The sequence below is a fragment of the Ovis canadensis genome, chromosome 7 (assembly GCF_042477335.2).
Source record: "Ovis canadensis isolate MfBH-ARS-UI-01 breed Bighorn chromosome 7, ARS-UI_OviCan_v2, whole genome shotgun sequence".
In the NCBI taxonomy this organism is placed as follows: domain Eukaryota; kingdom Metazoa; phylum Chordata; class Mammalia; order Artiodactyla; family Bovidae; genus Ovis; species Ovis canadensis.
In genome coordinates, this window is record NC_091251.1 from 92,689,304 (window position 1) to 92,712,814 (window position 23,511).

The window sequence follows — 23,511 nt, forward strand, 5'->3', positions numbered from 1 at the left end:
TCGGACTCTCTCACAAGTCAGACCAGTTCAGAGTCTGAGAGCAGAGAACAAGGATGTGCCAGGAAGAGAAGATTCATGCTGTGATCTGCTGGGTTCCCTGGGGAGCTTCGCAAGCAAGAAAGCGGGACTGACTGACGGCCTGGGGAGAGGAGGCTGTGGAGGAAGTCAAGGCCCCTGGGAGAGGGAGAGGGTGCTAAGCCAGCAGCCTCAGGCCCACTCTGCCTGTTCCCTGGTGACCTGTGCTGGAGCCAGCTTACTGAGCTGCCTTCCACTGTCTGATGAGGAAAGCCCCTGGGCTTGATCAGGGGTCCTGGGAATAAAAGCTCTCACAGGTGTGTTTCTTGGCATGCGTGCTAAGTTGCTTCAGCCATGTCTGACTCTTTGTGACCCCATGGGCTATAGCCTGCCAGGCTCCTCTGTCCATGGGATTCTCCGGGCAAGAATACTGGAGTGAGTTGCCATGCCCTCGTCCAGGGGACCTTCCCGACCCAGGGATCAAACCCACATCTCTTAAGTCTTCTGCATTGCAGGTGGGTTCTTTACCACTAGCGCCTCCTGGGAAGCCCTGTTTCTTGGAGCCTCCCTTTAATCCCAGCTTACAGGCCCTCCTCTGCCATGATGCCTTGGGTCCTCTTATGATCCTGGGTCTCTCCAGATGGGCACTTCTCGAACAGGCAGTGCTTTCTGCTCAGGAAACCCTTCAGCAGCCTTCACTGTGTCTCTCCTCCCAGGGTCTTTCCCTGCTCTCTTTGAAGACATAATGGGCAGAGGTTGTTTCTTAAAAAAAATAAAAGCACAGTTGATGAGAATATTCTAAAAAAAGATCATTTCTCCCCTAAGAGGAGCTCTGATGCCTGTTAATACAAATTCTTCGCCCTGATACACACGCACACATTTATTTATTTATTTTTTCACAAGATTTGGGTTGTACTTGGTTGTGCAACGTTTGGGTTGCACAAATGTTAACAAGTTTTTCCACCAATGTTTTTCACTAAAAACATTTTTCAGTGTCATAATCTGTTTTTATGCAGCATGATTTTCATGTCCATGTCATATTCTTATACCAATGTCCCCATTATTTATTTAACCACTCTCCTATGGGTGGATCCATAAGTTATTTCCAACACTTTGCTAATATGCACAGTGCTGCCACAGAGAAGCCTCAGAAGTGTTCTTTCTGCTATATGTGTGCCTGTTAACTAACTTATCCCCAAACATATCTGATGCCATGGAAGAATGGTGGGAGAGATGATCAGAACAGGAGAGGTGTTTTTTTAAGTCTAAAAAGAGTACAGGATGACATTTTGGCTTCTGAGATTCTTTTCCCCCATCCTGATTCAGAATTCCTGCCAATGGGCATGACATGGGTACTTGGCCAGAGCTGACAAGATAAAGATAACCTCAGGTAATGGGTTTCTTCTGAATCTATCTGGGTATATACCCATCATCACATTCCAAATGACCCAACTGGTTCTTTCAGAGTCCACTTCTAACCCAACAGGGTGCGAATGAAGGCAAACAATAATCCTGGCCTACCTTCTTCCTCCTGCTCACTCCTCTCTGCGTATATACCACAATGACGTCATGTAAGAGGTGGGGGCTGGGGATGGGATAACTCGTAAGTAAGGTGCTGTAGCACCCAAGTCTACTTCCTTCATGAACAGGAGCACGTGACAGGCAACAGAAGGCTGAACTGACCTCAGACTTTGACATTACAACTCTTGAGCAGATTCCAATATCCATCACAGGGGTTCCCAACCTCCTCTAATGCCTGATGACCTGAGGTGGAGCTGATGTAATCATAATAGAAATAAAGTGCACAATAAATGTAATGCATTTGAATCATCCTGAAACCATCCCCCAGCCATCCTCACCCCCCCAACCCCCCCCCCCCCAAAGAAGTCCAAGGAAAAATTGTCTTCCGTGAATCTGGTCCCTGCTGCCAAAAAGGTTGGGGACCTTAAAGTACTGTCAACATAAGCCTTTAGCTTATAAGATTTTAGAGTGGCTTTTCACCTTCGTTCTGCTTGCCATTTTGTAAGCCAAGTACTGGTCAACAAGGGTATAAAGAATACAAGGGTATAAGAATATAAACTCCCTGAAGATATCAATATCTTTTGAATATCTCCATTTCTTTATGAAGCCCTGGCACAGCCTGTGGTGAATGAGTTCCCATAAAATAAGTTTACGAAGAGTCTGTACCCAGGATTGTACAGTGATCGTGAGAGGCGTGCAGCAGCCCTTGAACACTGGGGGCATCCATCTGAAGAATACAAAGGGCAGGGGAAAAAGGGCAATGTGGGAATGGTGAAAAGAAGAGACCTCCAAAAATAATGTTGCTAAAACAAAATGAAAGAAACACTTGGCAATGTTTATTTGAATCCAGGGCAGGCATGTGCTAGAACTGGAAAAATACAAGATCAGAAATTAATATGAATGGAATCCTAGGAGATTTATCCCATGAGATAAAGCCAAACGACTCGTGGTTGTGACAGCAGCATCAGCAGTAGTGGGGGAACTCTACCTAGGTTGCAGGGGGGCAATTATGGTGTGAATGAAGCTACTGCCACCTGAAGGGTCCTGGCTCCCTGAGTCAGCCAGCTTCCCATCATCATAGGTTCTTAGTGCCTTAGACTTGGAAAAGACCTTTGGGGATCTGTGAGTCTAGGTCTGTTTACCCACCAGAGCCAATGTGGACTTGGGCTTAGATAATCCTGGCTCTTTTTCTAAAAACCCAATGGCCCTAGCAAATCACTTAGCTTCTTTCAGCCTCAGCTCTTAGATGCGAGACACAAAAGACCTGTTTTCCCAGAGTCACTGTCAAGGTCAGATGAGTCCTGAAACACTATACAAATGTTTGGTATTGCTACTTACTGAGAATACAATGTATGTAAACCAGTATGGTTTAGTTTTTCTGTGTGGGGGTTTAAAGATGCCCTACACATGCTTGTCTGGAAGGCAAAGAAGATATGTGTCAAAATAATTACAGTGATGGGCATGAGCTGAGTCTCTGGCTGTAAAAAATGATTTCATTCTTTGGAAAATGAAAGGGTCCACTTGTTGATCATACCTGTAGATCTGGCTTCACTAGGAAAAGACCTGCCTACATGTTCTGTCAACTTGCACTTTTGGGCTTCCCTGGTAGCTCAGTTGGTGAAGGATCTGCCTGCAATGCAGGAGACCCCATTTCAATTCCTGGGCAAGGAAGGTCCCCTGGAGAAGGGATAGGCTACCCACTCCCGTATTCATGGGCCTCCCAGGTGGCTCAGATGGTAAAGAATCCAACTGCAATGCGGGAGACCTGGGTTCAGTCCCTTGGTTGGCAAGATCCCCTGGAGGAGGACATGGCAACCCACTCCAGTATTCTTGCCTGGAGAATCCCCGTGGACAGAGGAGCCTGGTGGGCTACAGTCCATGTGGTTGCAAAGAGTCAGACATGACTGCACAACTAAGCACCAAGCACACATGTTCTGTGAAATTGTTACCCTTAGGCAGGGGTGTGCTGTAATTTATAATTTACAGGCTTTAGAAAAATAGTTATTTCTCAGCAAGTTTGAAAAGAGGGAAATTACCTGATCTTGATAAAAAGCAGCTACCGAAGAAACTAAAGCTAACATCACACTAAGTGGCAAGAGACTTAGTGCTGTCCATGACTGTTCGTAGCAGCATCACTCATAATAACCCAATACTGGAAATGACTTCAACAAATTAACAGTTTAACAAAGTCTGGCACACTCATACCGTTGAATACTACTCAGCAATAAAAAGGCGTGAACTATCAATACTTGCAACAGCTTGGATGCATCTCAAGGGGGGTTATGCTGAGTGAATCAAAGCTAATTTCCAACAACTTCATACTATATGATTCCATTTATATAACACCTTGAAATGACAAAATTTAGAAACGGAGAACAGATTACTGGTTGTCAGCAGTGAAAAAGGAGGTGGACATACAGGAGGGACTCTTGATGAAACTGTTCTGTAACAACTTTTGGGGACAGACAGAGGAAACTATGTTTGTGATAAATGGCATAGAACTAACATATACACACAGTGTGTGCCAGTCAGCCCTAAAGGAAATCAACCCTGAATATTCATTGGGAAGAACTGTTGCTGAAGCTGAAGCTGCAGGACTTTGGCCACCTGCTGCAAAGAGCTGACTTATTGGAGAATACCCCGATGGCTGGGAAAGCTTGATGGCAAAAGGAGAAAGGGGAGGCAGAGGATGGGATGGTTAGATAGCATCACTGACTCAATGGACATGAGTTGGAGTAAATTCCAGGAGATGGTGGACCGAGGAGCCTGGTATACTACAGTCCATGGGGTTGCAAAGAGTCAGACCTGACTTAGTGACTGAGAAGCAACAACAAGGTTGGAATATCTGAATAAGATCTGAGGATTGTATCAGTGTCAACATGATAGTCAATATATTATACTGTGGTTTTATTAAGATATTATCATTGGGGAAACTGGGGAAACGGTGTGAGGGATCTCTGTATTATTTCTTACAAACTGTATGTGACTTTAAAACTATCTCAATAAAAATTTGAATTAAAAAAATAGTATCACTGGGGTTAGTCTTGCCAGCAGCAGCTAAGATAGATGTTGTTTCAGGAAGAAACCAGAGACATGTCACATAGACCCTATTAGTATCACAGTCGACTCTCAATGGAACCGGAGATGCAGGTGGTTTTAGGACACAAAAGGGAGAAGCCTTGGTGGAAACTCAGCACTTGGTTTTGTTTATTTGTGTTTGTCTTTGAATGCAGAGAAACAAGAGGAGTAGAAAGTCCTGGAGAGTTACATAGGAAGCTTCCAAATGATATGCATACAGATAAAGTACGCAAATAAAATGAACACAGTCTCCATCAGGGTTCCACAGTTACACCTGACAAGAAGCAGAACTCAAGCCTCAAAGCTGCCTAATGAAGGAACTGAATTAAAATTCATTATAGACAGTTGAACATTCTAGGAGAGCACTGTGGGTAATGCTTAAAAGCATGGTCTTAGGTGACAGTGGCTTAGAATCAATCTCAGCCCTGACATTTATTTAGCTTTGTGACCTTTGGCAAGTGACTGAACGTCCTTGGGCCTCAGTTTCCCCATCTGGAAAATGGACAAAATACTAGAACCTACCTCACCGGGTGCTGTCAAGAATAAACAAGTTAATGCTCAGAATACTGCCTGGCCCATTCATGCTTGATCAAGGTTACCTGCTCTTACTCTTATTACCCTTTCTAGGAGGATAGATGAATACCATCTCCTGGTGCAGGGCTGGATTCTCCAGCATGTCAGCCTTCTCCCTGTTTCTTCATTTCCTTGACCTGGGCCTCTGTTCACCAGTCAGAAGTCTGTAATCACCATGAAGAAAATAACCCTTAATGTCATATGTTGACTAAAAACAGTTGTTTGCTTACGTGTGCACTGAACTGAACTGAAGGTCTTCTGGGACCTGTTTGCCCTTGGGGTAATCCTGGGGCTCCCAGTAGCTATTCTGGACTCTCATGGTTTAACAGTGGATGTTCCTTAGGAAACATACATTGAAAATGCTAGAATGTAAAGCACTAGCTCAGGTGAGGTGGCCCACCTGCAGGTGCCCTCAGGGGACTTATTAAACCTGTGGATTACAAGGACTTCCCTGGTGGTCCAGTGGTTGAGATGCTGCACTTTCAACACATGGGACACAGGTTCAATCCCTCCATGGGGAACTAAGATCCCACATCGGTGCAACGTGGCAAAAAAAAAAAAAACCCACCAGAATTTAAAAAAAAAAAAAAAAAGGCAAAAAACTGGATTACAGGTTCTTCCCTAGACCTTTAGAAGCTGCATTGCTGGACATGGGGCCTGAGAATCTCCATGTTAACTAATGATGATTAGTTAGCACGGATGATTTAATAAGAAACACTTGTCAGATGTCTGGCACTTGAGAAACCCTGACTTTTCGTATCCTGCACACAAGCCTTCAAAGTAGTGCGTGCGCGTGTGTGTGTGTTTGTGTGTGCCTATGTGCTTGCACGCTCAGTTACTTCAGTCCGACTCTTCGTGATCCTATGGACTGTAGCCCGCCAGGCTCCTCTGTCCATGGGATTCTCCAGACAGGAATACTGAAGTGGATTGCCATGGCCTCCTCCAAGGAATCTTCCCAATCCAGGGACTGAACCCATGTTCCTTATGTCCCCTGCACTGGCAGACAGGTTCTTTACCACTAGTGCCGTGCGGGAAGCCCCCGTTCAAAGTAGACAGCAGCTGTAATTACCTTTGTGCTGTGCTGTGCTTAGTTGCTCTGTTGTGTCCAACTCTGTGACCCTATGGCCTGTAGCCCACCAGGCTCCTCTGCCCATGGGAATTCTCCAGGCAAGAATGCTGGAGTGGGTTGCCATGCCTTCCTCCAGGGGATCTCCCCAACCCCAGGAATCGAAACTAGGTCTCCCACACTAAAAGGGGATTCTTTACTGCCTGATCTTTATTTTTACTCGATTCAAAACCGAATCTCTGAGAGGCAAGCTCTTTTAACCCAAGGACACCGGGTGAGTGCCAGTGGTGGGGACATTGTCTTGAATCAGCTAACTCAGAGGCACCGAAACTGGCCAGCCACTTCTCTACTAAAAATATTTCCCTCCTCCCTCAAAGACCATCTCATGCTCTGTAGAGTCAGAAACCAGACCTGTTCATTTTTCTGCCACATCTGGCAGCTCTGAAAAGAGCTCCTTGCTTTCCCGAATTGTTAGGACTCCAGAGGAGCCCAGCAACTTCGGGTCTGTCTGCTACGCCATCCATAAAGCTATCAGTGAAATACAGATGGTGGTTTCCAATCATCCACTCGTGATGAGAGAAGGGCTGAGAGTAGGCAGGAGGCAGGATTCCTGTCTGGAGTTTAAGGGTGTAGATGGGTGGAGGGGGGAGTGTACAACCAACTGTGGATTCAGAGGCTATCTAATCTATAAGTGAAAAGAAAATAGTCCCAGAATCCTTCCCCATTCTTTCCCTAAGCCTCTTTTTCTGGCTACAAAGCTGCTTTTATTATGCTCTCTGCGTATACCCACCCACCTCCCCCCCAAACACACTTTCAAAAAGAAAACTGGTAAGTAAGACTAAGCATCAAACCTAGATATGGGAAACGTTTGGGTCAAGTGTGAGTTTATGTACATCCAAGACCAGGAAACAAAAAATGAGAAATTAGGGTTAGGCTCTGCCCTTGCTGCACAGGTTTGTGGGTGGAGCATTTTTGGCTGATCTTTGAATCAGCTCATGTCCACGAGCATGTGCCATGGGTCTGGCCCTGCGCCCAGGCTTCCTTCATGGCTCAGTGGGTAAAGAATCCGCCTGCAGTCCAGGAGACACAGGAGACGAGGGATTCAGCTCCTGGGTCGGGAAGATCCCCTGGAGTAGGAAATGGCAACCCGCTCAAGTATTTTTGCCTAGAAAATCTCGTGGACAGAGAAGCCTGAAGGGCTGTGGGCCACAGGGTTGCAAGGAGTTGGCCACGACTGAGCACGCAGCCCTGCACCCAGCTGTGTGGCGCACTTTCTCACTGCATCCTCAGAACAGAGAAGTGAGGTTGACAGAGTCACTATCTTTATTTCAGAGACAGGGAAACTGAGTCTCAGAGAGGGCCAGTCACTTTCTAAGGCCACACAACTGGCCAGGAGTAGTCAGCATCAAAAAAAAAAAAAGTGGGTTACAGGATTCCACCCTAGTAACTCAGGTCTGCTCTTAAATTCTCTGTGCCAACTGGAGATGGCCCATCTCCTCCCAGCTGTCTTCTTTGCCCTTCCCACAACCCAGTGAAATAAAAGCAAGCCAAACATAGATGATTTCTGAAATGAAGATTCCTAGGCATTTGGGAGGGCCCAAAGCTTTAACTAAACAGCCACTGTCGAGGGGAAAGATCAGTGTGTTACGTGGCAAAGGCCATGCAGTCACACACCCTGGCCTAGTAATTATAACCCTGGGATTATAGGTTATATTTACCATAAACAAAACCTCCATGAGTATATTTATCATAAAGCTAGTTCAGTATCTACAATTTAGAGGCAACATAAATGTCCAAAAAGAAAAAAAAGAATCAAGAGAAGAAAGTTGTTTTCAGAACTCTTAAGTATTCATGTACACTGAGCGGAAAATCAGCACTTTTATGGAAAGGTGAAATTGGGTGGGTCGTAGCAGTCCTGGGTATGAAGTCTAATAAGTAAAAATACCCATCATTTCACTGCACACGCTAAATTTCCATTGCTATGCCATAGAAAGACCCTCTGTCATTTTGCAGTGTATACAAATATCAAATCACTAGGTTGTACACCGGAAACCAGCAAAATATTTTGTCAACTTCACCTCAATTCCTTCTTTAAAAAAAGAATCAAGATGCTAAAGAAGACCCTCTAAATTACCTTCCAAAATGTGTCTCACCTATTCTTGAAAATTTGCTTTAAATTAAGCTGTAGCTTCCTGCAGTGTGTGTGCAGGATTCGGAATGGAAATTTTCTCTGATTAACATACATGTTGCTGGGGAAACCACATTTGACCAGTGATTTCCTGAAGAACGAGTGTTTATGACAATCAGTTTTTGTGCCCGGCGCTGTGTGAGGCATATAACATACGTTAATTACCTCATTTTATCATCACAGGAGTTCCTGCAAAATAGGTATTATTATCTTCATTTAACGCATGAGAAGGAGGCCGAGGGAGATGAAGTAACCTGCCCGAGGGCCTGGGCTAGCCCGTGTTGGAGCTTGGACTCCAGCCTAGAACTCTGTCTCCAGATGCTGCCCTGATCTGCAGCCAGCACTGGCACAGTCCCCTGAGCCTGTTCAGGGTGGTCGTGACCTAGACCAGCTGTGAAATGTCCTGAGTGTCTCCTCTCTCCAGATCCAAGCTCTTTCCACTTGACTGCTATGCCAGCGCCCCTTGAAATCAATTTGAAAATGGCTCAGATCATTTGGTTTGGGAAAATTTCCCCCAGGAATGTAACAGCCACTTTTCAGGCCCACTTCCAAAAGAAGAGACCAGCAAGGTGTGTTAGTCTCCTAAGGCCGCCATCGTAAAAGGCCACAAACTGTGTGGCTTAAAATAACAGAGATGCGTTGTCTCACAGTTCCGGAGGCTAGTCGTCCAAGACCAAGGTGTTGGTAGGGTTGGTTCCTTCCGAGAGCTGTGAGGGAGAATCTGTTCGAGGCCTCTCTTCCAGCTCCTGGTGGCCTTCAGCATTCCTTGGCTGGTAGGTGGCCATCTTCTCCCCGTATCTCTTCACATCGTCTCTCCTGTGTGGGTCTGTCTCTGTGCCCAGATTTCTCCTTTCTATAAGTCATATTGAATTAGGGTCCATCCCGCTGACCTCATTTTGACTTGACTGTCTCTGTAAGAAGGTTGCCAAAGGAAATGGCAACCCACTCCAGTATGCTTGCCTGGAGAATCCCAAGGACGGAGGAGTCTGGTGGGCTGCAGTCCATGGGGTTGCAAAGAGTTGGACACGACTGAAGCGACTGAGCATCTCTATAAAGACCGTCTCTCCATGTGGGATCACATTCTGAGGTGTTGAGGATTTGGACAACATACCTTGTCGGGAGGACACAATTCAACTCCTAATGGCGAGGCAGCCTTGGGGAGTGGGCTCCTCCTCCTCACTCCTGGCCCTTGGTAGGTCTTTCCTTTGCTCCTGTCTAGCCCATGCTCCCCTTTGGTCCAGCAGGTAAGGGCAAATAGCAGTGAATCAACTGTCAGAAGGAAACCAATGGCTCCATGAACTGGGTCTTCCGCCTCCCATCTAGTTTCCTTCATCTCATGCCAACAAGTGGCATGTTGCCCAGGCTGTCACCATGCCCTGCATGCACCAGAAAAAACAGAAGCAAAACAAGTGTTGGAGCCAAGAGAGCCTGACATGTTTTAGCCAGAGGTCTCGGTGTGGTTGCCTTGGGCAACATCTAACTTATGATTTCCTCTGTCTGAATGTGTGAGTGCTTGTACAAAGGGGTTCTTCAAGTTCCCGATTCTCTAACATGCTTTACTGCAGCCTCCTCTATGGAGCTAAGAAAGCCTGCCAAGCTCTTTCTATAAAACCATACCCTAACTCCCCAAGGTTGGCAGTGGAAGAGGAATCTCCACAAGGGAGGCGTGGCTGAGGATTTACAACCCCAGCTCTTGTCCTCCAGATTTACCTGTCTCTTATAAGTTGCACTAGCCACCACTGCTGTCACCAGGTTAGGCTCAGGGAAGGCACTCCTTTCCGAGTATGAAGGGAAGCTTGTCTTAATTCTCCCCTGCTTGGCTGGTTCCGGGATGCAGCATTTATTCAAACTTGTCAGAAGACCCCAAACCAGAAAGTCCAAAATATTTCTTTCAAAAGGGCTTCTATCAATAGATAAGGTGGTCTGGGAGCCCAGGCCCATCTCCACCTGTCTCCCTACCCACCTAATAACTGCATCTTCAGATCCAAATATTCACTGAGGTCACAGGCAAGGACAAGCCCCCTTTCCATCCAGCCTGAGACCTGCCTTCCCATGTCCACCATCTCCTCTGCGGAGACCGGCCAACAGTGGCAGCACTCATTCCCTGCAGGGAAAAATCCTGCAGGAAAAAATCCGGGGCGTTGGCTTGGGAAGACCTCGTCGGAATATCATCTAGTCTCTGTGCCCAAACATATCTCCACAGGGAAGTGGCGGAATTGTGTTAGACAAGCCCTTTCTTGCCCTTCCCACCAGTTCTGATGGTCATTGCTTACAGAAGATGCCTGCCCAAAGTAACAGAACAGAATTCCTTTGGAAGAGGAACCAGTGAAACAATTTCATCCTTCTATTAGGTGGCAAGCATTTATATTCATAAGCTGTTAGATTGAAGTGCATGGTAGAGATTACTCAATGAGGTTGAGTCCTTGTGTTACAGGTAGGAAACTGAGGCCCAGAAAGGGAAAGTGATCTGCATAATGTTGGCTAGTGGTAATAGTGAATCCAGCCCCTCTGGTTCCCAGCCCAGCACCCTTTAGCATATTGATCCCTGCTATATACTAGAGCACTGCTGCTGCTGCTGCTGCTGCTAAGTCACTTCAATTGTGTCCGACTCTGCGCGACCCCATAGACGGCAGCCCACCAGGCTCCCCCGTCCCTGGGATTCTCCAGGCAAGAACACTGGAGTGGGTTGCCATTTCCTCCTCCAATGCATGAAAGTGAAAAGTGAAAGTGAAATCACTCAGTCGTGTCCAACTCGTAGCGATCCCATGGACTGCAGCCCACCAGGCTCCCGTGTCCATGGGATTCTCCAGGCAAGAGTACTGGAGTGGGGTGCCATTGCCTTCTCCATAGTAGAGCACAGAGACTTTAAACCTTAATTCAAACAGAGATCAAGTTGCTACAATGTGGAAGAAAACTTTTCATGGATCATCAATGAATCCGAAATGGCAGTCTAAAATCTCCTGAGATAAAGGGCTCTAAGCACATGAGTGTAACAGCAGAGGAAACCTATTTCAGGGGGTTCCTAATGCTAGTCCTTTCTAACTCCTGGATGCCACTTATATTAATCCCTTTCTCCTGCCTTTCTGCCTCCATTTGAGTCAACCTAGTCACCATCATTCCATCATTCAAATACACTCTTGCCCTAAGAATAAAATCCCAGACCCTCAACATGAACCAGAAGGATCCGTGTGTCCTGGTTTCATCTTGCTTTTCTAGCTTTATTCCCTCTTACCCTTCCCTTCAGTCTCTCTGCTCCAGCTGGGCATGGCTTCTCAAAGCTCCTCAAATAGGTGTAATCAGTCTTTCTTTCTCCCTGCCTCCCTCCCTCCCTCTCTCCCTGCCTCCCTTCCTTCCTATCTTTCCTTTCCTTTCCCCTCTCTTTGTCTCTCTCTTCCACATGTGTGTGTTAATTGCTCAGTGTCCAACTCTGTGCAACCCCATGGACTGTAGCTTGCCAGGCTATATGGAATTCTTCCATGAAAAATCCATGAAATTTTCCAGGCAGTAATGCTGGAAAGGGTTACCATTCCCTTCTCCAGGGGATCTTCCCAACCCAGGAATCAAACCTGGGTCTCCTGTATGGCAGGCAGATTCTTTACCGTCTGAGTCACCAGGGAAGCCCTGTTCCCTATAGAAAGGAACAGGGCTTCCCTTCTCCTTTCCACTTAGATCAGTGGTTCTCACACAAGGGTGATCCTGCCCCTCCCAGGGGACACTTGGTGATATCTGGAGATATTTATTTTTTTGCTTGTTACAAGTGGCGTCTAGTTGGTAGAACACAAGGATGTAGCTAAACGTCCAGCAATGCACAGGACTGCCCCACCCCCACCCCACTAACAAAAAATAAAATATTGATAGTGCTGAAGTTGAGAAACACTCAACCTTTGGAACCCAGCTTAAACACCAGTTCTTCCAAGAAGCCCTTCCATGACACTTGATATTGATTTAGGGCCCCTCCCCCCTCAGGAGGCTCCTACTCATCACTTCTCTTTCATAGCACTTGGCACATGGGAGTATTTGAGATAATGTACCATCTGCTTTCCACCGCGGTGTACCAGCTCCAGGATGGAGTGGAATGTTAGGTCCATCACCTCATCCCAGGGCCCTATGCGGTACTCTGTGAAGTTAGGCATCACTTTTTGTTTTGTTGACCCTGGGACACAGAGGAGGCCAGTTTACACAGGTGCCCTTTTACCAGGTGACGTGGTTTCTAAGGGCTTCACATGCAGACCCACAGATACCTGGGACAAGAGCACGGTCTTGGCAGCCAGGTGGAAGGGGGAGGATATCACAATTCTGCCACCTCCAGCAGGTTACTTAATTTCTCTGGAACTGGATTTCATCATCAGTAAAAGAAGCATAACATAGAACCTGTCTCCTAGAGTTGCTGTGAAGATGAAAAGATGAGTACCACCTCTGACATAAGGTAGGAGATTAATAATTGAGAGGAAGGAAAGGCAGGGGGACAGTAGACCCTTAGATCTATTCTAAGGGTCTCCTGTAGCCCCCAGGCCCTGGGTAGCAGGCAGAGGAATGTGGAGGGGACATCAAGAGACTGCTAGTCAACCTGTCTTTCTCGACTTCTTCAGCTCTAAAATGTGCCTACCGACATCTCGTCTTACTTATCCAATAGGCTTGTTATATGCACCCCAGATAACTCCCCACCCAAACAAGAGAGGTGCCTAAAAATTACCTGTAGGTAGGGCTGAGTGCAGTCCAAACTGTCTTACCTCCTCCACCCTGGGTCTTCTTAAGAGCTCTGGCCTGCCACCCTTTCTTTCTTACCTGGATTCCCCATCTCCATCCAGATGTTTGGAAAGGCAGCCCATCTGAATTAGAGCCAACCCCAGATTCCTCCATCTTCCTGGGCTCTGCCTCTAGTGCCAGTAGCGCCTCCACCCCTGTAGCCTGCCTGGCCCCACCCCCTACATGGTCTGGACCCTGGTCCACAGCCAGGTCTCACAGCCCACACCCAATCAGCAGGGGAATTCCAGACATTTTCACCGAATGAGACCTGGAAATTGATTGCTATCATTCTTTCACCCAAGGTGGGAAGGGGAAGGACTTCCCGTTTTCAGGCCTTTTAGCTTCCCCCTCAATTTTAGACATTCAAAACCTGTTTTTAAAAGAAGCAAAGGTTCTTTGCCTTGACTGCTCGGGTCAGCAGACAGAAGTGTCTGAGAATGGAGGGCTGGACCGGAAGAAGACTCTCAGCAGAGAACAGAGGACATGAGATGGGACACAGAGAAGTTTCAGATAGGAACCCCTTTAGCCCTGGGGGCAGCGTTTGGAGCCAAGTCCCACACAGGTAGCAAGCAGCCAGTGAGGTTCAAGGCTCTTGACAGAACTCCTCTCCATCCGCAGAGCTGTGTGAGCACCAGGGCAGACTCCAGCAGCGTGGGGGCAAGGCAGGGGGCAGAGGGGCCTTGACCCCACGGCTAGGGGAGGAGAGGGGAGCGTGCCGGTGGCATCAGCTTAGCACGATTGACCCTACCGTGCCAGCAGCTCCGTGTTCTCTGTGACCACAGCCGCCCACACCCACGCCACCCACGCCCACGGGATTAGCAGCCTGCTGCTGCCATCAACAAGTCTGACTTTCCGCCTTTGTGGCTGGCGGAACCTGGTGGGGCAGTTTCCCAATCTGGATTGCTTCTGTTCCATTTCCTGGTTCTCATACCTTCCACTCAGTCTGCAAAAGGATGTTTCTCGTTTGGGTTTTGTTTGTTTTTTTTTTTTTTTTTGGTCCAAAATGCTTGACGAAAGATGGTCTCTTAATCAGTTCAGATCCCTGGGAAGTTATTTAAGGAATCAAAACAGCTCTAGTTAGATCCCCTAAAGATTAAAATCCATGACTTGCCTCTATCCAGAGGATGGTTCTTCCATGGTGGGAGAAACCTTGGTACAAAGGACCAGGGCATCGGCAGCCTCCCCCATCCCACCAGCCAGGTCTTGGCAGGAAGCAGCAATTTGACCTCCGAAGTCTCTGCTTTTATTTGCTTTGAAGAAGGTGCCTGCTCCCCATGCCACCCACCCCCTTTTGAAACATCCCTCCAGTGTGTATAACACATCTTTTTGTCTTCCATTAATGCTTGCTAAAGGCTTGAGTGGTAGAAAGGAGGCCAAGGGAGCTCAGAAGGGCTGGGATTAGGGTGAGGCAAATGAGCCCCCTTCCCGCCCCAGGGTGCTCAGTCTCCAGGGGCAGGCTTCCTCACCCTGACCCTGGCCCTGCAACTGATGGCTGGTGAGAGAAAGCTTCCAGGGGAGACGGTTTACTCAGAGATGGCTGAAGGGGCCCCACATAGGCACTGGCCAGCCTCAGCGGGGGGCACAACTCAACCCATAATGCAAGGCCAAGTAACTTGCTTGTGAAGGATATACGGCTTGTTGAAGATGAAACTGCATCCTAGAACCCAGGATGACAGATTCCATGGCATAAAGCCCACTGTAAAGCCCCGGCACCTGTGATATATATACCTTTACTGGTCCGAGAGGAAGAACCAAAGAGAGACGTTCAGAGGCTGCCGCTATTGTGTTGATGACACCTTCCCTTTTTGCTGCCTTCCTCTGTAGCCTGCCTGCTCCAGGCTGAGCTGGTGAACTATGAGCGAGTCAAGGAGTACTGCCTCAAAGTCCTGAAGAAAGAAGGGGAGAATTTCAAGGCCCTTTACCGGTCCGGTGTGGCCTTCTACCACCTTGGAGACTATGACAAAGCACTCTACTACCTGAAAGAGGCAAGAACCCGACAGCCAACAGGTAAGGCAGCAATCGCTCTTTTCTTGCCAACAGCCCCCTGGGGCAGCTCCCAGATCATCTCACCGCCAAGGTCAGCTTTTTCTGGCTGGCAGGGCCAGGCAGAGGTAGAAATGGCCAAGTGAGGGATCAGATGTGTGCTAGGTCTTGGAAGAAGCAGAGCACATAGAGTCTGTGCCTTTGGGATCTGAGTTCCAGGGAGCTTGGGCACCTCTTCTGATTAAATAGGATATGGATTTCTTCATTTTTTCCATCCCAGAATCCATCCCTCTTTACTTATTTATTGAATCCATACTGCGTTCTTACTACGTGCCAAGATTTGTGCTGGCTGCCAGGGATGTAGGTAAGAAGACGCAGTTCCTATACGTGAGGAGTTCACATTCTGGTTGATAAGACAGAATACAAGTGGGTAATTTGGAGGGTAAACCCAACATTCTTCCAGGAAGAATACTCCTCCAGGCAGATCCCAGATAACAGAGCATGCGTTATCTGTACCGTTCACTTAAGTCACGGCCACCAGCCCCACCATTCATTATATATGCCACAGATATGTACTGAAGCAGGGCCAAGAACTCTTCCAAGTGCTGGGCAAATAGCAGGGAATGATGCTCAAAGATGCTGCCTTCAAGGAAGAAGACAGACAGTAAACAGACAGATTGATAATATAATATTTAATAGTAATAAGTGCTATAAAGAAAATAAAGCAGAGTCAAAGGATCAAGACTAAAGTGGGTGCTATTGCAGACCAGGTGGTCAGGAACACCCTCTCTGAGGAGGCATGTTTTAAACCTTGACTTTGACTTGCTGTTGCCATGGTTGTTCATATGGCTGATTTTTTTTAAATGCAATTCTCCTTCCAAGGAATCTTGTTAGAATGAATTTACAAATACCCAATATACTGGTTTTTTTCTTTAAAAAAAAAAAAAAGAACACTAATATCTTTATCCATTGTTGATTTGTTTTCTGTATATAATTTGTGTTCCCCCAACTATGCTATAAGCAACTTGAGGACCAAGAATGGGATTCATTCAACAGAATTTTCTTGAGTACCTGCTATATGTCAGTACTATTCTGAATGCCCTGCCTGGCATTTTGGAATATTATACACGATTCCTTTCTACTCCTGGAAGTAAACATCTCAGACAACCCTGAAACTCTTATATTCTGGTGTGTATGGGGCTAAACAGCTATTCTCTGTCCTTCCCCACTCACTAACTTGAGGATTGGAATTGGGGGAATTCTTCTATTTGTGGTCAGGTGGTTGCCTAGAAGAGCAAAATCGGACAATGAAGCACAAGTCCTTTTAAACTCTCCAATTAAAAAAAATTGCAGTCAGTATTTACTGATCATTTGGATTGAGCACTTTTAGACATCTATTTTGATCCTTCCAGCAGTCTTATGAGAAAGGTTTTATAATCCCTGGGAGAGGCAGCCTTTGGAGTCGGGTGCAGTGACTGTGTTATCTCCTTGGGCATCTGACTTAATCTCTCCGGTTTTAATTTTCATCACAATCAGGATGATGAGACATACCTTACAGGATTCTAATGAGGGCTCATTGAGGCAATGAAAGTTAAAAACAGGACCCAAAGTAGACACTCAAAAATGGAGGTTGTTTCTTGCAAGATGAGACAGGAGATTCAAAGAAACTGGTAGGTTGCCTGAGATTAAACAGTAGCTAACTCCAAACTAAAAGTCTCAACTCACTGAGCTGACTGAGGACCACTGGGATTGCTGCTGCACAGAAATAAGGGAAGAAACTCTCGCTTCTCTCCTCTCCTTCCCGTCTGTCCTCTGGATCATGGGGACCTGTCCCCATGGAGGCAGGGAAGGAGAGGAACTGCACTCCAGTTGCCTTCTCGGTTGCCCTGGACCTTGGCTGAGTGAGCCTGCCCTGTCCATGATCTGCAGATGCAGCTTCGGTCTGATCCCCTGTAGACCCACCAGTCCCCTCACCAGCTGTTCCCTAAGGTGTGTTTCTCTCCTCACAGACACCAATGTGATTCGATATATCCAGCTGACGGAGATGAAGCTCAGCAGATGCTCCCAAAGAGAGAAGGAAGCCATGTAACCAGAACACCTTTCTAGAGCCGTGCCTGGCCCAGGACATCCAAGCACCGCGTGGTGGAGAGCCCCTCCCTGGGTTCTGGTCCTTTCTCCTCACTTCCTCCTCCTATTACCCCTCACCTCCGTATCTACTCTCCGTGGGCACAGAAGGAGACCTGCGGATTTGGAATCTGGTGGGTTGCCCTGACAGTGGAGACAGCCTCCTTTCAGTAGGGGCAGCCGCTGAAAGAGCCCTGGCTTTGGCAGGAACAGCCAGAGAGGACTGTCACAGGTTGGCAGTGCCCTTACAGCTCTGACTTGGGCCAGCACTCCTGACAAGAGGCAGAGCCCGGCAGGTGGACCCTCCCAGAGGCGTCAGACATGGAGCCCACGGGCTGGACCCCTCCACAGCTTCTTCACAGCCTGGAGCATCTCACGGCAACTGTGATGAATCCAGGAGCCAGACAGACACCAGAAGCATCGGTTAAGCCCACAGAGTCTGAGAATTTGTACACTGGATTTCTGCGCACACACACACGCGCCCGCTCCCCACCCCCAAGAACCCGCAGCCCCTGCCTCCCTCCCTCCTTCGTGGTCTCGTTCTGTGCTTTCTCCTCTCCCCCTTGGGGATCTGAGACTCCGCCAGGATTCACATGCCATCGAAACCCACTCTCAATGCCCTCTGGTGACCACACATACCATTCCCCCAGACTCCCAGCCAGCAGGCAGCTGTGACTGCAGAAGGTCAGGGTAGAGTGGGCCAAGGACTGACCACGTAGGGCTGGGGGGAGGGAGAGGTGACATCTAGGGGACAGAGCATTGTATAGACTGGGAGACTGAACTGTAGACGAAGTTAAGTGTGAATAAAAATAAATGAACAGGCAGCAGTCCCTGTCACTTCTGTTGGAAGCAGCCCACTCCCTCCCTTTTACTCCCTCCCCCAACCCTCAGTCAGAGTTGCTTACAGCCAGGCAGGATGGGGCTTCCCCCAGAGCAATGGGCCGCTTGTCCAGTGGTCACAATGCTGGCTGCGCCTTTGTGCTTTTAGAGTAGGCTGGGATTATGGAGACCGCCCAGGGACTTGGCTGGGTGGGAACCCTGTAAGACCCTCTTTGATGAAATTATCTGGACTCAATATCTAGCACGTAGAATGTGTTCAACAAACATTTGTTGACTGAGTGAATGATGACTGCAGACTGGTTCTCCTGCCTTAAACTCATTTGATCCCAGCCTCGTCTCCAGATACCTACGCTCTTTTTGCGATGCCATGTAGCTTCAGTCAAATAGGAAACATTTACTGAGGGCTTGTTGTTTGCCTGTCATTGTGCAATATGCCCTGGGACGAAGGATGTAGTCCCGGTCTTCAAGGAGATGGAAGAGTTGAGAGATAGTCATAGGAGATTATTACCAATGACACCTTTAATGTATATGATGCTTTAAGATTTTCAAAGCACTTTCATGTATTTTTTGTGTGATCAGTGAGACAATACTGTACAGAGTAAAATACATACAGATGCAATAATGTTAATAGTGAGCATTTATTAAATGCATTCTCCTCAGATCTTTACATGTATAATCTCATTTCTTTCATGTAATTACCCTACTATTCCCATTTGATGGATAAGGAAGCTGAAAAACAGAAAACTTGTCCAAGGTTGCATGGCCTTAATTGGCATAGCTAGGATTTGAACTGAGTCTGTCTGACTCCAGAGTTTCAGCTGTTAACTACTCTGTAGTTAGTTGCTGCCCTGAAAAGTACTGGATTGGCCAAAGTTTTGTTCAGGATTTTCCATAAGATGTTATGGAATGAAATTTTTGACCAATTCAATATTATATTGGATAGTTGTTATTGTTTAGTCACTAAGTCGTGTTTGATTCTTTTGTGACCCTATGGATTGTAGCCTGCCAGGCTCCCCTGTCCATGGGATTTCCCAGGCAGGAATACTGGAGTGAGTTGCCATTTCCTTCTCCAGGGGATCTTTGCAGGACAGTGTGTGTGTGTGACAAGCCCTGATGATGCCAATGATGGTACATGGGCCACCTCTTGTCATTTAGCCCTAATTGAAAAAAGGTCCCTAGCACTTGACTCCCTAGTGGTGGAAAAGACAGCTGAGAGCCAGCAGTTCTTTCCGTGTATTGTTCATTCTGCTTGCCGATGGGCCAGTGTGTATCCCAACAACCCACCAAGCACTCCTCACTCCCTCCCCAGCTTTGGGAAAGAGTCACAATTATAGGTAGAGAATGAAAGGAAACACAACGTTAATTATGGGTTATTTATTTAATCAGAGGCTCCGGCACTGCAGGATCTGATCACTGCTCAGGATAGAAGCCAGCAGCACAGGTTGTATTCACACAGTTCCTCAAAGGCTTCCAATGGGGTCTGCAAGAAGGTGCTAGAAATATCCAGGGGCTGGCAGCTGCTTGTCGGTAGCTCAGCCTCTGGAGAAGGGAAATGGGAAAAAGCTGTTATTGCTGCCATGTAATCCCCAACCTCAACCATATCCTTCTCTCTCTTCTCTTCCCTCAAAATGGTTTCACGTGACCCCAACTCAAAACCATGCTACCGCACTCACAGTACAGGCAAACGCGCAAACCTCCCCCCTTTCCAAGCCTCCATCCCAGAAAGTTTGTGAATTGGCAGACTGCTCGTTAGGATCTGAAGATGAGGTCAGAGGTGGCCCGCAGAACCAGTTCACATTGGCAGAGTCTCTCTTTGGTCTTCACGCAGTGAGGACGGACTCAGAGGAGCTATTCTCAATGTGGAGCAAGAGAGGGTCTTGCCTCACCGAGAGCTGGGGCAGGGCTGGACAGATGATGTTAAGATTATTGCCATCCTTCCTAGAACTAGGTGAGGACAACCTTGTGGGTCCTCATAGAGCAAGTAACCAGGTCGTCTGCTTGTCTAGTGACGTAGACATGCATGCTGGGAACTCCATTCACTGTGACCCACAGTTCAGTGATCCCAAAGAAGAAGCTGCCTGGGGAGATGTTTGAGGTGGTGGGACTGAATTTTCTGTGCATTTGTCCAGAGACTTCAGACAGCTGGTAAGCAACATGAGGTTTGTTCACCTTACCAAACCTTCAGCTTCCTTCTCCTCATCCTGCCCCCAAACAGAGACTATGATTTAATACAGGTTTTGTTTGCAAATGTCACTAACTGAGCTGAACTTGGAGTGCTCACTCTGGATTTGACCTGCTTTGTCATCTCCTGCTAGGACTTTGGTGATAGAGACTTTGGAGAAAAAAATTACACTTTTGTTGTAAGTATTATGAGAGCCTCAGATGTGTATGGTAGAAATATTAGGGGGGAAAAAAGACAAATTCTGCCCCATAATCCTACTGCTGGAGACAGATATTGTTATCCTTCTGAATGTTTCTTTTTGGTATAAATGTACACATGCACATCCTTTTTAAACAGAAACTGGATCATACTGTACATACTCCTTAATAACCTACTTTTCAAAATGTGTATTTATATTTTAGAATATGTAATACATACACAGGTACAAAGTTCAAGAAGTATGAAAAGCTCTAGCATCAAAAGTAAATCTCCTTCCCACTCTATCTGCCAGCCTCTAGTTCTTCAACTACTTCTATCTCCTTGCAGAGACAGTTACGCATTTTCAAATGTCTGTATCTATTATGTCACAATTGCCAGCATATTGGACACCCTTTCTGCACCTTGTGGTACTTCATTCACAATATCATGAACATAACATGTTTTGTGCATCTCCCAAGCTTTTTCAATAGCATCCTCACTGGGTGAGTGGACCTTCATTTGGTAGCCAATCTTGTAATAGTGACTATTTCATCTGTTCCCAATCTTTACTGTAAATAATGTTGCAACAGACATTCTCGTAGCTAAATTTTGCACATATCTAGGACTATTTCCTTAGGATAAAATCCAAGAAGGAAATTATTTGGCTATCTTTAAGAAATTTGATATACGTTACCAACTGCCCTTCAGAAAGTTTGTACCAAAGTACTCTTCTTTTGCAGGCTTGAGAGTGCCCTGTTCCCTGCACCCTCACTACCAGTGGGTATTATCACTTATCAAATCTTTACCAATTTGATAGGAAAATAACAGTGTATCAACATTACACGAATTCACACTCCTTTATTAGTGAATAGCACCTTCACGTGCCTATTGGCCATTTGTACTTCTTTATTTGTGATTTTTTCTATTTATTTGATACTGGTATGTTTATCTTTATTATCAATATGTACTTTTATTAAGAATATTGTTTTTGGCAAGAAACATTGCCAATATGCTTTCCAAGTGCTTTGCTTTCAAGTTTTGTTTATGGTGCTTTTTGACATATATAAATCTCAATTCTGCAATTAATTTGTTCCTCTGTTGCCAGCTTCTTCTGCCTACTGTTTGTTCACTCTCTCATTTCTATCAGAATGGTCCTTCCCAAGCACAATCTGATTATGTCACTTCAGCTTAAAAATCTTTATTGACTCCTCATCACTTTTAGGACAAAGGCCAAACGCAGCATAAAACACAAGGTCTTTCAAATGATTTCTCACACAGACTCACCTCCTGGTCCTCTTGCCAAAGTTCCCTGCATTCCAATGATACATAGCTTCTTGTGATTCCCTGAACCCATTGTTCTCAGGTCTCTTGGCCTTTCCATGCTTTCCAAAGCCACCTAGCTGGCTGTGACTCACCCTCCAACTCACTCTGCCTTGTTAATTCCTATAGGACTTGTCAAGGCTCACTGCTTGCAAGTCTGCTTGACTCCTTAGTCTGCATTCCTAAAAGAACATGAGCCTACCTCTGCCTAGCATTTGCTACAAATAGGAATTAGAACTTCCTATGTCTGTTTCTCTAGTCCACTACCTGGATGTTCCTCAAGGCAGGTACTGTGGTTTATTCATCTTCACAGCTGAATGCATAGCACAATGCCTGGAACGTAGTAAATGTTCAGTAAACAATGGGCATTGAACTTGAAATGAATGATGGATTCAGTGGCAAATATCACTTGAAGTAAGTGCAGACTTGGACTGGATCTGTCCTTCTAAGAACTGAAGAAATCTTAAGAGACTTGGTTCAAAAGAGAAGCTACACATTCTAGCGCTATGTGTTCCAAAACATCAGAATCACTTGAAGCAGCTGTTTTAAAATACATAATCTCAGTCTCAGCCTTAGATCCACTGAATCATGGAGATGGTGCTCAAGATACAAAAGTTTTTTAACATCCTAAAGAGTTTCTGCTGACCAGCCAGGTAAAGGAGCCAGGGCCGAAATAGACCAGCAGAAAATCAGAACACCCAGCTCCACGCTATCAAATCATGTGATCTTTCAGCATGGATGTCTTTTGGCAGAGACAGGTGGAGCTTTGTTTCAACACCAGTTTGGTGTCTACTAGCTGTGTGACTTTGGGGCAGTTACTTGACTTTTCTGATCCTCATTTTCCTGACCTTTACAGGGGATACTGTCTTATCCTTTGAAAGGCTGTTGGGAGGATTAAGAAATACCTGTCTTCTAGGTCAGTACTTGGCACAGAGTAAACATGACATAAACAGTAATATCCTCCCCCTCCCCAGCCTCAGCTTCCTCATTTATATTTTCTTCCTCGCTTTATGCTCAGTCCTGTCTGACCCTTTGTGATCCCATAGACAGTAGCCCACCAGGCTCCTCTGTCCATGAAGTTCTCCAGGCAGGAATACTGGAGTGGGTTGCCACTCTTTTCTCCAGGGGATCTTCCCCACCCAGGGATCAAAAGCAAGTCTCCTGCATTTTAGGCAGATTCTTCAATGTCTGAGCCACCAGGAAAGTCCTCCTCATTTACAGTGTGGCTACTAATACCTGTATGTTTAGCTTGGGTATTTTCCCAGACTGAATTCTAGAAGAAAAGAGACTTTCAACAGTCCTGTGGGTTAATCTCTGATCAAATAGAACAGCTACTTGGGGGTTAGGGGAGCAGAGGAAGCCCCATCCTCCATCGCACGCCTTCTCCAAGCATATCAGACTCCGCAGCAATCGGTTGGAGTAATTCTGATGGCTTTCAGAACCCAGTGTTTCCTAGTCACATCCAAAGATCAACATAGTTTTCTTGCTGCAGTTGCTCCCAGAGGCTGGCAGCTTCTAGGCTGCAAGGAGAAGGCTATTGTCAGGAAAGAGGATAACCGCTGCCCACTCTCCTTCCAGTGCCCTGGTCACATGCCTCAGAACAGGAAAGACAAAGCTGGCCGTGAGGCCAAAATAGCTGATCTGCAGCTGCTTAGATTAAGATGCCCCTGCTGCCCACTCCCACTGCCTACACTTGCT

At 46.5% G+C, this 23,511-nt stretch overlaps 1 protein-coding gene across 1 annotated transcript in view; it reads left to right on the top strand.

The window, feature by feature from the left end:
* TTC9 (tetratricopeptide repeat domain 9) overlaps window positions 1-18,795 on the top strand; it is a 35,181-nt gene extending 16,386 nt beyond the window's left edge. The window contains exons 2-3 of the mRNA XM_069596921.1: window positions 15,012-15,194; window positions 17,180-18,795. Of these exons, the coding sequence (XP_069453022.1) occupies window positions 15,012-15,194; window positions 17,180-17,259 (263 nt within the window). The 3' untranslated portion in view covers window positions 17,260-18,795. The remainder of the gene's footprint in view (window positions 1-15,011; window positions 15,195-17,179) is intronic.
* Window positions 18,796-23,511: the final 4,716 nt, after the last annotated feature.